Source organism: Monopterus albus, unplaced genomic scaffold, assembly GCF_001952655.1.
Source record: "Monopterus albus unplaced genomic scaffold, M_albus_1.0 scaffold50.1, whole genome shotgun sequence".
Lineage (NCBI taxonomy): Eukaryota > Metazoa > Chordata > Actinopteri > Synbranchiformes > Synbranchidae > Monopterus > Monopterus albus.
In genome coordinates this window covers 3,916,011-3,926,528 of record NW_018127930.1, presented here as the reverse complement: position 1 = coordinate 3,926,528, position 10,518 = coordinate 3,916,011, and the positions used below count along the sequence as shown (strand labels likewise).

Here is a 10,518-nt window from a genome sequence, read left to right as displayed (position 1 = left end):
GGAATCACAGAGAGAAAAAAAAAAAAAAAAAAGCACAAGGATTTGAAGAGCACTTTAGTGCCAACTCCCTCCTGAAATTATCAATATTTAATTTAACCAAGATGCTCCTGAGAGCTTCATCATGCGACAGCTTGTTATGCTCAATTGCTGACATGAATCAACAGCCTAAATGCACATTGAATGTGAATGCTTCTAGACCTATGTGGAAAAGGTGTATAAAGCACCAGAGAGAATGTGGAAAACAAAATGTATCATTCCCTTTTCAACATACTCCTCCAAAACAGATTTTATTGGGAATAAATAAAGGAAACATCTGGTCCCATAAGACATAATAATAGGTGAATTGCTGATATAGTTCACCACCTTGAGATTATTCTGTCAATCTGCACTTTAACAGAATAATTTCCTCTGCCATATATATTATATAAGTTCTGCCCCAAGGAGAGGCTGTATTTCCCTTCCCTTCCTGAAGATCTTTTTCTATCCATGGGCATTTTAAATCATTCAGAGGGGACCGGGAAGGAGAGCAGAGCAGTGGAGGCAGCTGCTCCTGCAGGAGTCTAGTGAGTACCAAGCCTGAGGGAATTTTATCTTGTCCTTCTATTGTTTGTATTGCCTTTACATGTAATATGAAGAGTGAAGTTAGGTAACTGTTAGGCCTCAACAATTCAACTTAAAAAAAAACTTGACATTTGAAGGAAAATTTAACACATATGACAGTTTGCATGTTATTTTGGTAGCTCTGGCCATTATTTCTATCACATATGATAGCACTATACTCACCAAAGTAATTGGTGAAATGTTGGAATATGGTGAAATTGATACAATCACTGAAAATCAAATTTCATGACTAAATGTTCAAAACAAAGTAATTACTTACATTACATGAGGTAATAAAAAGACATTATAGTTAACCAAGCAGCCAGCCTATGGCATTTGCTACAATAAACACCTTAATGTTAGCCCCAAAATTAGCAAAGCAGCACAGCAGTTTTTCCTCTCAGTAAAGCTTTGTTTGCTTCCCAGTAACATTAGCAAGTTACCCATGAACACAAAACATACAATTTGAAGTTAGCAGGAGAGGTTTGTGCCAGTCTACCATGTATTGGATCTTTTTTGTTGCTAGTAAAAATCTGTGAAGAATGGAAACCAACATCACCTACAGTATCTCTTATGTGAGCATGAAGTGCATGCAGGTGTTTAGCTGCACAGATGTTGCTGTCAGCCATTCAGGAAAAGGGTTGAGCAGTTAGACAGGCTTCTGATCAAAAGCTTTAAGATCTCACAGTTGGAAGTGGCAGGTTTAATGCTTTTTAATAAACTAAAGGTACCAAAGCCAGATGCTAACCCATTTGTGTCAGAATTAACTTGTACAGGGAGAAAAAAATAACATAAGGCCCTTATTTAAAATTCATAAGTTAACCTGAAAATGACAAGGTCTTTGGTGAGCTAGAATGTTTTTCTCATCACTTCCTGCTCAGGTTTGAAGAATACAAATATGGAGAGGCTTTTCTAGCATCCTGTCTTCATCTTCCCTCTGGCATCATATAATTTCTCATTGCATAATGAGAGTGGCTTTCCATTAACATCTATTATTGAATTATTGTGAAAAATGAGCTGTGGTGTGTAATTTATTAATAATGTAGGAAAATATGCATCATTGTTCTTTCTTGGTATATACAGTGTACTGTATATATTTTGTTCTACAGTGGAGACACAATATTTGGACTTGGAGTTATGATTGTTTGACTTTCAAAGGACATTGAACTTATGTTGGCACTATTTACCGCTCATAGTGATTTGATAGATTGCACCACTTAGTTTGTTGTTATTGTTTCTTATTTTGCCCCTGCTGTTTATGAAGATTATTCACTTTGTTGTCCATTAAAGAACAATTTGTTTATTGTTGATTATCTCGCTTAAAGTAGCATGCTCCATTATCTGCACTGCTCAGTACTGAAGATCCAGCTGTGGTGGCAGCATTTAACCAATATATCAACCATAACATTATTTCAAACCTTTCCTTAAAGGCGGCAGTTTACAAGCTGGTCCTCACAGGCATCTCTGGGATACAAAGGCTGTCACTGTATAATGGGTGTGCCAGCGCTGCTCAAAGCTGGATTAGGAAGGTCACTTCAATGGATAATTATGTCCCTGTAATAATCACTGTGCCATCATGTATTGCGAACATCACTTATGCTGGTCAGCATTCGCTTCCTGCTAGGAGAGTTCTATATATTCAGGTACTTCAAATCATATCCAGGCTAGTACTATTTTGACTTTTTTTGTTGGTATCTTTGTTTGAGGCCTTTGTGGGGCCTTTATTTCCTTTAGACTTGTATGGAAATTGTATTTAGATCCTAGTGTCAGCTTGCCTGAATTCTCCTGAGTCCTAAAATCTATACAACTATCCTTAATCCTTTTGTGATAAGTACTTGCTCTTAATCAGTACATGAACCACTGATTTAGAAACAGACAGAGGATGCACACACAATTTTGGTTTTACTATATTGTGTGTCTACATACATAGGTTTGTTTGCACCTATCATTTTCAATTTAAACATAAAAAACATGAATTGGAGCAAAGGAAAAAAACTGAGCATTTAATATAATATATAAAATACGAAATATAAAGTGTTTTGCCTGATGTGGTGTTAGACCAAATTTAAAAGCAAAATGGAAACAGACCTATAGTATTAAACTAACCATGGTACATGTGATGCATGTGATTTAAATATATTCAGCTTTCAACTGCACTGAAGAGATGAAAAACGGCACCAGACAGAAACATCAGATCTGTATGTAGCAGCGATGAGGAGACTGTGACGTTCTTCAAATTAATGTTGCTGTGGTGGATGGAAACAGGCACTGATTTGCTTTTTTTTTAGCAGATTCTCTGGAAATTAGGTGAAATTAGTACTTTTGAAATTTGTGAAATTTGGATTGAAATCTGACTAATGACACATTCACACATACAGTATGTTTATAATATGTGTTATGCCATGGCCTAGGGGAAACACAAATAATGACTCCTCTCTTCCCAACGTCCAGGAAACACCTAGCAAAATGCAACCACAAAACCAAATAAGACTAGAGTTGTAATATAGATATAATATAATTTGTGCTGGTAGGGGCGGCCTGGTATTAAGACATGAACATAGGCATCACGTACAAATACTCCAGCATCCTGGTTTTATTACTGTCAGGGGCCTTTATTGCAATTCACAGTCCCTCACCAAATGCTTCCTTTCCATTCTCTTTCAGTAAAGGTTAGAAAAAAAAAGAAAAAAATGTTTAATCTCAATTTGCAGAAAGAGACTTATCTGATAATGCACTTACAAAAAGCTCATCTGTACTAAAAGGCAAACTCACTGAGTGGATTGTCTTTCCCACAGTTATAACAATTTATGCAGTATTCCACGACCTACAATTTTGTATTTTAGTCATGGTATATCCTCAGTGTGTTGCTGCTATTCATCAGGCATCAGGAGGGTGTTGTTAGTGGGAAGACTTTTAAATAAAGTGCTTGTCCTTGAGACATGACACTTACCGTGCCCCAATTTTTCCACAGTGCAAAACCTGGCAGTGCAATATACTAGAATCTCATCAGAGGATTTTTTCTGTTATGCTTCAAATATATTGTTTTATTTTCTGACAATAAACTGAATGTATTTCACCACCACCTATTTTTCACTTTTCGTCCATCCCTGAGCACCTCTTCCACTCCTGTTTTGGAACAATACTGCCCATCAACAACACACTGGAATGTACTTAATTTTGTCATTATTCCAGTGTGGACATACAACATGTTTAAAACATGGTTAAAATTAGGATATAGTCAATAAATCCCTTCCAGCTGCAGGAGTGCTGTGTTTCAAGCATCACTGACCTTTGACCTGCCTTTAGAGAGATGCTAGTCAAAACAAATATACAGTGCAATAATCAATAAATCATCACTTTGCCTCTGTGTTGTCAGAATGAAAGTAAACCAAGTTATAACAAAAATTCAAGGAGCTTTTAATTACATTTTTTTGGGGGGGGGCTATTATACTATTTGTATCTCTGGGATTATTTAGATGTATGAAACTAGAGAGAGTGTATTCTGTGTTGCACTCTGTGTGATACATATGAGTGTTGCATTATCAATCTATGAAGCATAGTACAAATGTGTACTTAGTACACAATACTGTGATGATAAGTATATACTTATATTGGAAAAGTCTGTGAATAAGATCTGGAGGAACTCTATGAATTACATTTTAAAACAAATAACTTTGTAGTTTTAGCGATTTACTTTCAAGTACTTGCTTCTGCAGTTTGCCTGTTCATTTACAACTGGGGGGTCAGTTGAAGACAGGTCTGATACACTAGAATAAACCATTAATGACTTTATACACTATTTTATTTTCATTAGTCAGTCGGTATTTATTTCACACACTACCAAACAGTACCACACCCAAACAATCCCATCTAAAATGGAGTGTTACTTTTTCTGTTTATGTATGTCAGACAAAGGTCAGGCTCATCAGCTGCTGTTACTGCTTGTGTGCAGCCATTAGTAACTTTTAAAAACATTTAAATGACGAGAAGTGTTGATGTAGCTCTAAATAATATTAAATCTTGTCCTGAATATCCAGTGTTACTTTTCATAGATCCACAAGAATTTTGAGGATCAATGAAAGACTTGGCCTTTACAGAACCATGTACAAATTTATTGTTTTATGTTTTGTACATGATGAATGACAAAGAAATATACTGCTGGAAAATTTATATCATCAGTGTTTATTGTTTAAGTACCATTCCACTGCATTTGTAAGTAGACACTTAACTATAAACCATTTATACTTTTAATTTTTGATGACTGTACTCAGGACAAAGAAGACGTACCTCCTCCTCTCCTTCCTCTGCATTTTAGTGCTGGGACCTCTGCCACATGCCTCACTGTAGACTGGTGGACCAGCACTTTTTGTTCCCCTCAGCTGATGTGGTGGTGTTCCACAATAGAGAGCTGATACAGGGCCAGCAGAAGCTGCCCTTAAACCTTCCATGGCCACAGGGCCAGAGATGGGCCTGGTTGTCCTTGGAGTCCCCAGCTCACAATGGACACTTGCAGGAGTATGCCAATATCTTCAACATGACCATCAGCTACAGGAGGGATGCTGATATCACAGTACCCTATGGTGAGCTGCTACCAAAGGAGGCTGGAGGACGTCTGGAGGAAGATGTCCCTCTGAATAAGAGCACTCTGGTTTGCTGGGTGGTCAACAACGTCCAGAACTACCACAAGAGAACTGCAGTGTACAAAGAGCTCAGTGCTGTAGTTCCTGTGAAGGTTTATGGGAGGTGGTCAGGGACACCCCTCTCTAATGAAGCACTCTTACCTACAATCTCTCAGTGCTACTTCTATTTAGCTTTTGAGAATTCAGTTGCTAAAGATTATATCACAGAGAAGCTGTGGAGGAATGCTTACCAAAGCGGGGCAGTACCTGTCGTCTTGGGGCCACCGATCAGTGATTACAAAGATGTGGCTCCACCCAACTCTTTCATCCATGTTGATGAATTTGCATCAGTGCGTGTTTTGGGAAAGTTTCTACAGGAGCTGGCAAAGGACAAGAAAACCTACAATCAATATTTTCCCTGGAAGCAACAGTGGACAGTGAAAGTGTACTCAGACTGGAGAGAAAGACTATGTAAAATCTGTGTACAGTACAACAGTTTACCTCAGCACAAGGTTTACTCAGATCTACAGGCCTGGGACAAGGATAATACATATAAAGCTTCCATTGGCAAATCCCATATGTGCCCACCATGTTCTAATGTTCTGTGTCAGGAACAATTTATTTTTCATTATTGCATAATTTGTGATGCATTTTTCATGTTGTTGCTATGCCAACAGACGATATGAGAAATAAAATAATCACCAGATTGACAGAAAATAGATGAAAAGGTGGTAGAAAATTAGGGGAGAAAGCCATTTTTATTCCAGAAAATCTAGTGAATCACATTCCTGAGGCTCAGGGAACTTTGTCCAAGAACACAGCGGAAGCTATACACATATTGGTCAAGTATGTTACACACAAGGAATTTGTTTCCAGTACAGAACTGAGGCAGCCATCTGCGGCGCCAACTCAACTGATGGCTCTAACCATCGGGGTCAACTTTGGGGTTCAGTGTCTTGCCTGAGGACACTTCAACATGTGGACTGCAGGCACCGAGATTCTAACCTTCAGCCTTCTGGTTGGGAGATGACTGCTCTACCCACTGCACCACTGTCACCTCCCATGCTTTAACTACTTCATAAAAGACCAAGGCCACTGATGCAAGACCCCATTACTTCATACAAAACACTTGACCCACAGGGTTAAAACAATAGTTTGACATTTTGAAAAATGTTCTTTTTGCTTTCTTGCTGAGCTAGATAAAACTGATGCCACCCTGCTCTCTGCATGATGAATAGAGTTTCAACCAGCAGTCAAGCAAACAAGTGTTCTTCCCAAATGTTGAACTAGTCCTTTAAATCTAAACTGAAACAAATGCTACATTTGGTTCCATCTTCAATTGTCAGTGTAGGAAATAATCAACTGTAAATCAGACACATCCTATAAGTCAATCATTTTCACAATGTTGTACCATTCAAAAAGCAGGCAAGGTTTTAATATGTTGATATTACAAAGCTTGTACTTCATTACTTTTATCTGTCTTTTGCTTGGAAGATGTCCAAGACCATCACTGCTTGTTTGGTCTGTTAAACTGTGTTGTGTTTCTCCCTTTCCTAATAAAAAAAGAATAATTTACTTCAAAAATAAAGTGTCATCTTGTCTTCCTGCAAGGAATGCCATGAACTACAATTTAAAAATCCATTTCCACAAACCTAGGTAGAACAAAAGTAAAATGCCTCCTTTAGGCCAAAGAGGCTATTACTTCAGTTTCTCATTCTGGCATTGGCACAAATTGGCCACCACAATTAGTGCCTCATAACATTTCCCTGGTGGAGCACTACAGATGCACAAAACAGAAATGACTTTTGGTAGGACATACAAAAATTGATTGGAGGGGATCCAGAAGTTTACATATACAGAAGTTTCAAAGACAGTTTTTCTTGATGCAGAGATACAATAAGTTTTAGGGTGTTTTGAGTGGTAACATCTTAGTGTAGCTAACATCTCAATAAATTACTATTTATCTACAACCTGTTGAGAAAATGAATTATATTAATAAAATAATAGCTAGAGTCTAATAGTTATGATGATTGCACTCACAGGACATATTCTAGTTGTAAAGTCAGGATTAGCCTACCCTTAATACTGAAGTGACAGCTCCAAGTTGTCTCGTGCTAATAGTTTCATGGTCACTAAGGGACATAAGTCACAAATTATTTGTCTTCATTTATAAAAAAAATTCAAGGGGGAAAAAGTTACTTGATCAAAATAAGACACCAGTGAGCATCAGTCAGTCAACATTAAAATAAACCTTTACAGTAGAAGTCACAATGAGGTATTGAAATACAGATTGACTGATGCTGCTTCAAGTTAACAGTAGTTCAAGTCAAGTCCGATAGTTCACTGCCATTTACCTGAGATGTTAAGAGAAAATACTGGACAGTGTGATGTTGTGATTGAAGCAGTGTGATTGAAGTCTATGGAATAACCTAGTATGCATAGGAACGCCACAAAAACAAGCAAAGAGAAAGGCACATTTAACACATTTTCAAAGTCAAAGCAGTTAATTAAAAACACCTTTTTTTTATCCATCTCTCTGTTGCTATCACCAAAAAGAGCCTCCTCACTTACAAAGTCTGTTCTGTGACCAATTGACGACTGGTTGATCAGGTGATCAGATTTAAAGGGTTGTCTGTGGTTCTGGCCTGGACAACCTGAGGCTGTTCATGCTGTCAAGTGGTTCACCAGTCCAGGATGCAGGCCTTATTTCAAGGCACCAGGCCGATGATGTGGGGGCATGTACAGTGTGGGAGGATGGGCTCCAGCATAGCTGGAAACTGGGTAGGCCTGACCGGGAATGTAGGAGGGGGCCAAGTTCAGTGGGGAAGGACTCTGCTTACAGTACTGGCCATCACACTCCTCATCCAGTGTCAAGGCCAAGCGCTTTCTTTTTTGTTTTCAGTTACAGAGCCAAACCCACACCACCTGTCAAGTAGAGGTTATAGCCTACTTACATCTCTGTCCAGGACCAGGTCATCTGAGATGTGTGTGACCTCCTGGGTGCTGGGCTTTTGGGACACTTGACAAAATCAGAGCGCACTGTTCCCTCTAGACCGGTCCTCCTCTTCCTCTTTCTGCTGTCAACAAACACTCGCTCAGTCTTGTACATCTATTCATCGTACAGCCTACATGATGAATAGAATTACAACCAGTACTCAGGTAAACATGTGTACTTCCCAAACATTGAACTCAACACAGAATAGGTGAGTCCACCTCATGTGCACTGACATACATAACGGCTGATACTGTGCAATGAGTCCTAGGCTTAAACACATGTACTGTACAACAAGTTCATTTAAAAAAAGTAGCAATTACTAATTGATTCTCAGTGGCCATTGTGATGTAGCATTTGAAACAAATGCTACATTTGATTGTCTGTTCAGGTATCCATTAGATATGAGGCACAGCTGTTACGGAAAGAGAGTGGAATGACTGCATGTTTCAGTAATTTCTTTTAAACGAATACTGTTGCTTTCAGTCTGTCATTGTCTAAGTCTGTCCACTTTGGTCTAAATCTGTTTCTGTTCCTCTTCTTATTCATAAAATTGACAAGTTAATTTCATGACTAATTCAGGTGCTTTATTACAAGCTGACATATAAAAAGATGCTGAACTGTATTTTCTCTGGTTTCAAGTTTGTTTATGAGGCAAAATCAGAAATATAGTATATTAGGTATTTAAAATACTTAATGTTTAGAAAATACCTCACAATAATGCTGTGAAAAAATAAAATTGCATAGCACTACTTATTTAGTTAAACAGTTTAAAAATGTAAAGCATGGTTCACCTAGGATAAAATATAATAAAGGACAATTTACAAAGATTGTTGACAAACTCATGCCAAAACTATGCTACTATATCAGCCTCCAAGCTTCTGAGAGAACTTTCCACAGGATCAGTGGAACCTGACTGCAGGAATTTGCTCCCATTCATGTACAACAGTATTACTGAGGCTGGGCACTGATGTACTCACAGTGCTGGATGGGGTTCAGGGCAGAGCTCTGGGTGGTCCAGTGCTATTCTTCAACACCAAACTCAGAAAACTACAGTGTTTCTATATAGATCTAGCTTCATGTAACATTGCCATGTTGGAACAGGGAAGGACTTTCACCAGAATACTGCCCCCAAAGTTAAAAACTCACTAAAACATTAAGGTATGCTGTACAATATGTGTGTGTACACAGTACAATATACTAGAATCTCATCAGAGGATTTTTTCTGTTATGCTTCAAATATATTGTTTTATTTTCTGACAATAAACTGAATGTATTTCACCACCTCACCACCACCTATTTTTCACTTTTCGTCCATCCCTGAGCACCTCTTCCACTCCTGTTTTGGAACAATACTGCCCATCAACAACACACTGGAATGTACTTAATTTTGTCATTATTCCAGTGGACATACAACATGTTTAAAACATGGTTAAAATTAGGATATAGTCAATAAATCCCTTCCAGCTGCAGGAGTGCTGTGTTTCAAGCATCACTGACCTTTGACCTGCCTTTAGAGAGATGCTAGTCAAAACAAATATACAGTGCAATAATCAATAAATCATCACTTTGCCTCTGTGTTGTCAGAATGAAAGTAAACCAAGTTATAACAAAAATTCAAGGAGCTTTTAATTACATTTTTTTTTGGGGGGGGGGATTATACCATTTGTATCTCTGGGATTATTTAGATGTATGAAACTAGAGAGAGTGTATTCTGTGTTGCACTCTGTGAGATACATATGATTTTTGCATTATCAATCTATGAAGCATAAATCCACCAGCAGCCTGAGAACCTAAGACCTGCCAGGCTATTAGAGTCTAAGCCTGAAGGGAACAGAGAGGGAATGACTCCCATTCCACTTCAGATAAATGCATTTGAATTTCACACAAGCACTTATGTGGAGTGTGGATGGATAGGATTGCATTTCAGAGCAAACACACATCCCATAAGTACCATGCATTCAACTTGAATCCACAGCGGTGCCTTTTTTCCCCAATAATGGAATTCACAGTTGTGTCTCACTTAAGTGGAAAAGAGGAGTAAGTCAGTTTCTGCATCTTTTTTTTTTTTTTTTTTTTTACTTTGCTGCAAAGTATATCACATTTACAGCATATTACTCCACTTAATGTGTGTAGAAATCATACAGTCCCTAAATCTTTTGGGATTTTTCTGAACTTGGAGCAAAGTCTGGCCTCTTGACATAATCATGAACATGGATTTACTACCGCCTCACAGGTTGTAGAGGGTCACCTTTGGGGTGGAGGACACAGCACGACTCCCTGAACAATTCAGGAAAGCCATCAATA

The 10,518-nt window shown here is 38.2% G+C and overlaps 2 protein-coding genes across 2 annotated transcripts in view; both read left to right on the top strand.

Moving 5' to 3' along the window:
- phf24 (PHD finger protein 24) overlaps positions 1–10,518 on the top strand; it is a 32,029-nt gene that overhangs the window by 3,135 nt on the left and 18,376 nt on the right.
- Positions 1,143–5,905, top strand: LOC109960721 (alpha-(1,3)-fucosyltransferase 7-like). The gene is made up of 2 exons (XM_020601000.1): positions 1,143–1,175; positions 4,916–5,905. The coding sequence occupies exons 1-2, from the start codon at positions 1,143–1,145 to the stop codon at positions 5,903–5,905; spliced, it is 1,023 nt and encodes a 340-aa protein (XP_020456656.1).

Bases quoted from the DNA above. Each gene is read 5' to 3' on its own strand.
- LOC109960721 (XM_020601000.1), top strand. From the start codon at position 1,143: ATGGAAACCAACATCACCTACAGTATCTCTTAT. The intron at 1,176-4,915 runs GTGAGCATGAAG...TCTGCATTTTAG, and splicing joins TCACCTACAGTATCTCTTAT to TGCTGGGACCTCTGCCACAT.